The 2,265-nt window shown below is 52.3% G+C and overlaps 1 protein-coding gene across 1 annotated transcript in view; it reads left to right on the plus strand.

Annotated features, from left to right (window-relative positions):
• Positions 1 to 2,265, plus strand: part of DNAI2 (dynein axonemal intermediate chain 2) — a 21,137-nt gene that overhangs the window by 13,678 nt on the left and 5,194 nt on the right. The window contains exon 5 of the mRNA XM_023531611.1: positions 832 to 1,101. Coding sequence (XP_023387379.1) covers positions 832 to 1,101 — 270 coding nt within the window. The remainder of the gene's footprint in view (positions 1 to 831; positions 1,102 to 2,265) is intronic.

The raw sequence follows: 2,265 nt of genomic DNA on the forward strand, positions 1-2,265 counted from the left end.
GGGCTCTGCCTCCAAGGGCCAGGCTCTCCAGAGGTCACAGGCTGGAGGCATGACAGGCCACCCAGGTCCGGATGCCTTATCTCCCTTGCTAGCTTGCAGGAGCCCTGCCACTGACTTGATCACTTCTCCAGGCCTCTCAAGCTGTGTCTCTCTTCACGTTCCTTTAATCCCCAACTTGTAGCCCAGTTATTTTTTTAAATTGTGATTTTAAAAACACATCCCATAAAATTAACCATCTTAACCATTTTTAAGTGCACGGTTCAGTAGTGCCAAGTACGTTCACACTGCTGTGAAACAATCGCCAGAACTTTTTCATCTCACAAAACTAAAACCCCACACCGTCCCTATTACACAGCTCCCCATTTCCCCCTCCCCCAGCCCCTTCTACTTCCTGTCTCTATGAATCCGCCTCCTCCAGGTACCTGAATGAAGTCTCTTTGTGACTGGCTTATTTCACTCGGCATAATGCCCTCCAAGTTCATCACATTGCAGGGAGCGGCTGGAGGGCTGTGTGGGCTCTCCTAGACACGACTTACATTATTCATTCAATAATTTATTTTATCTAAACAGATATTCAGGGTCTTTCTGTGGACACAATAGTGAAGAAGGCTGGCGATGAGGGTCTCCAGGGATTAGAAGAGTCAGGGGCTGGGGACGGGGGGAGGGGTGCTTCATCAGCATTGGGCCCCTGAGCAGGTCCTAAGGAAGGGTGGGACCTGATGAGCCAGGCGGAGGCAGGGGCAGCTCCCTGGGAGCAGGTGGGGCACAGCCCGAGCAGAGGCGTCCGCCAAAGGTCCACCCCAGAAGGCTGCTCACCGGCTAGGCCCCGAGACGACATTTCACGGGGCCTTCCGCTCCTGTGTCACCGCCTCCGCAGCCAACCAAGTTCATGGTGGGCACCGAGGAAGGCATCGTCATCTCCTGCAACCGCAAGGCCAAGACGCCGGCCGAGAAGATCGTGTGCACCTTCTCCGGCCACCACGGCCCCATCTACGCTCTGCAGAGAAACCCGTTCTACCCGAAGAACTTCCTGACCGTCGGCGACTGGACCGCCCGCATCTGGTCGGAGGAGAGCCGCGAGTCGTCCATCATGTGGACCAAGTAAGCAGGAGGATGGGGCGACAGAGGGATGCAGGAGGCTGGAGGAGGCAGAGGGGACCCGGCCCAGCCCCGGAGTCACCCAAGCCTTCATGCGTCCACCCCTAAAATGGAGACAACAGCCCGCCACAGACACCCGAGCTCCTGCTAGAAAGCGGCTCGATTCAGCCACTTTGCAAAGGAATACGCTTCGAACCGCGGCCACGGGTTAATTTTCATAGCCCGCAAGAGCAGGTAGCATCACCGTTTGTCACGGCGTTGTTGGTGTGAGGGATCCGAGCTCCAGGGAGGCAAAGCTCCTTGCTCCTGGTCTCCCGACCGGCGACTCCGTTTTGTCTGTCCATCCATACGCTGATGGACACTCGGGCTGCTCTCGCCTCTTAGCCGTCGTGAATAAAGGTGCTATGAGCAGAGGCGCGCAGTGCAGCCCCGTTTCGCAGGGGTGGGCGGCCTCTCCTAGACCCATGTTTCACCTCATCCGTTCAATAGTTTTTCGGGACACAGACATTCGGGATCTTTATGGCGAAATGCTCAGTGGACACAGTTTTTCGACGAACCTCCACACTGTTTTCCATAGTGGCCGTACCAGCTGACACTCCCACCAACAGGGCACGAGGGCACCCTCTTCTCCACGTCCTGGCCGGCACTTCTAATGATGCCATCGTGACAGGCACGGGGCTGCCTCACTGCGGTTTCGATTTGCATTTCCCTGATGATTAGCGATGTCAGGCGCCTTTTCACGTACCTGCTGGCCATTCCTATGTCTTTTTTTCTGTCTTTTTTTTTTTTTTTTGGAGAAATGTCTGTTCAGGTCACTTGCCCATTTTTAAATTGGGTTCTTTGGGGGTTTTGTTGGTTTGTTTTGCTTTCATTTGTATTTTTCGCTATTGAGTCGTGTGAGTTTCTTATAGATTTTGGTTATATTAACCCCATATCAGATAGATAGTTTGCGAATATTTTCTCCCATTCCAAAGGTTGTTTTTTCATTTTGTTCATTGTTTCCTCGGCTGTGCAGAAGGTTTTCAATTTAATGCAGTCCCATTTGTTTATTTTTGCTTTTGTTTTCTGTGCTTTCGGTGTCATATCCAAAAATTCATTGCCAAGACCAATGTCAAGGAATTTTTTCCCTATATTTTCTTCCGGGAGCTTTATGCTTTCAGGTCATAC

Source organism: Pteropus vampyrus, unplaced genomic scaffold, assembly GCF_000151845.1.
Source record: "Pteropus vampyrus isolate Shadow unplaced genomic scaffold, Pvam_2.0 Scaffold72, whole genome shotgun sequence".
In the NCBI taxonomy this organism is placed as follows: domain Eukaryota; kingdom Metazoa; phylum Chordata; class Mammalia; order Chiroptera; family Pteropodidae; genus Pteropus; species Pteropus vampyrus.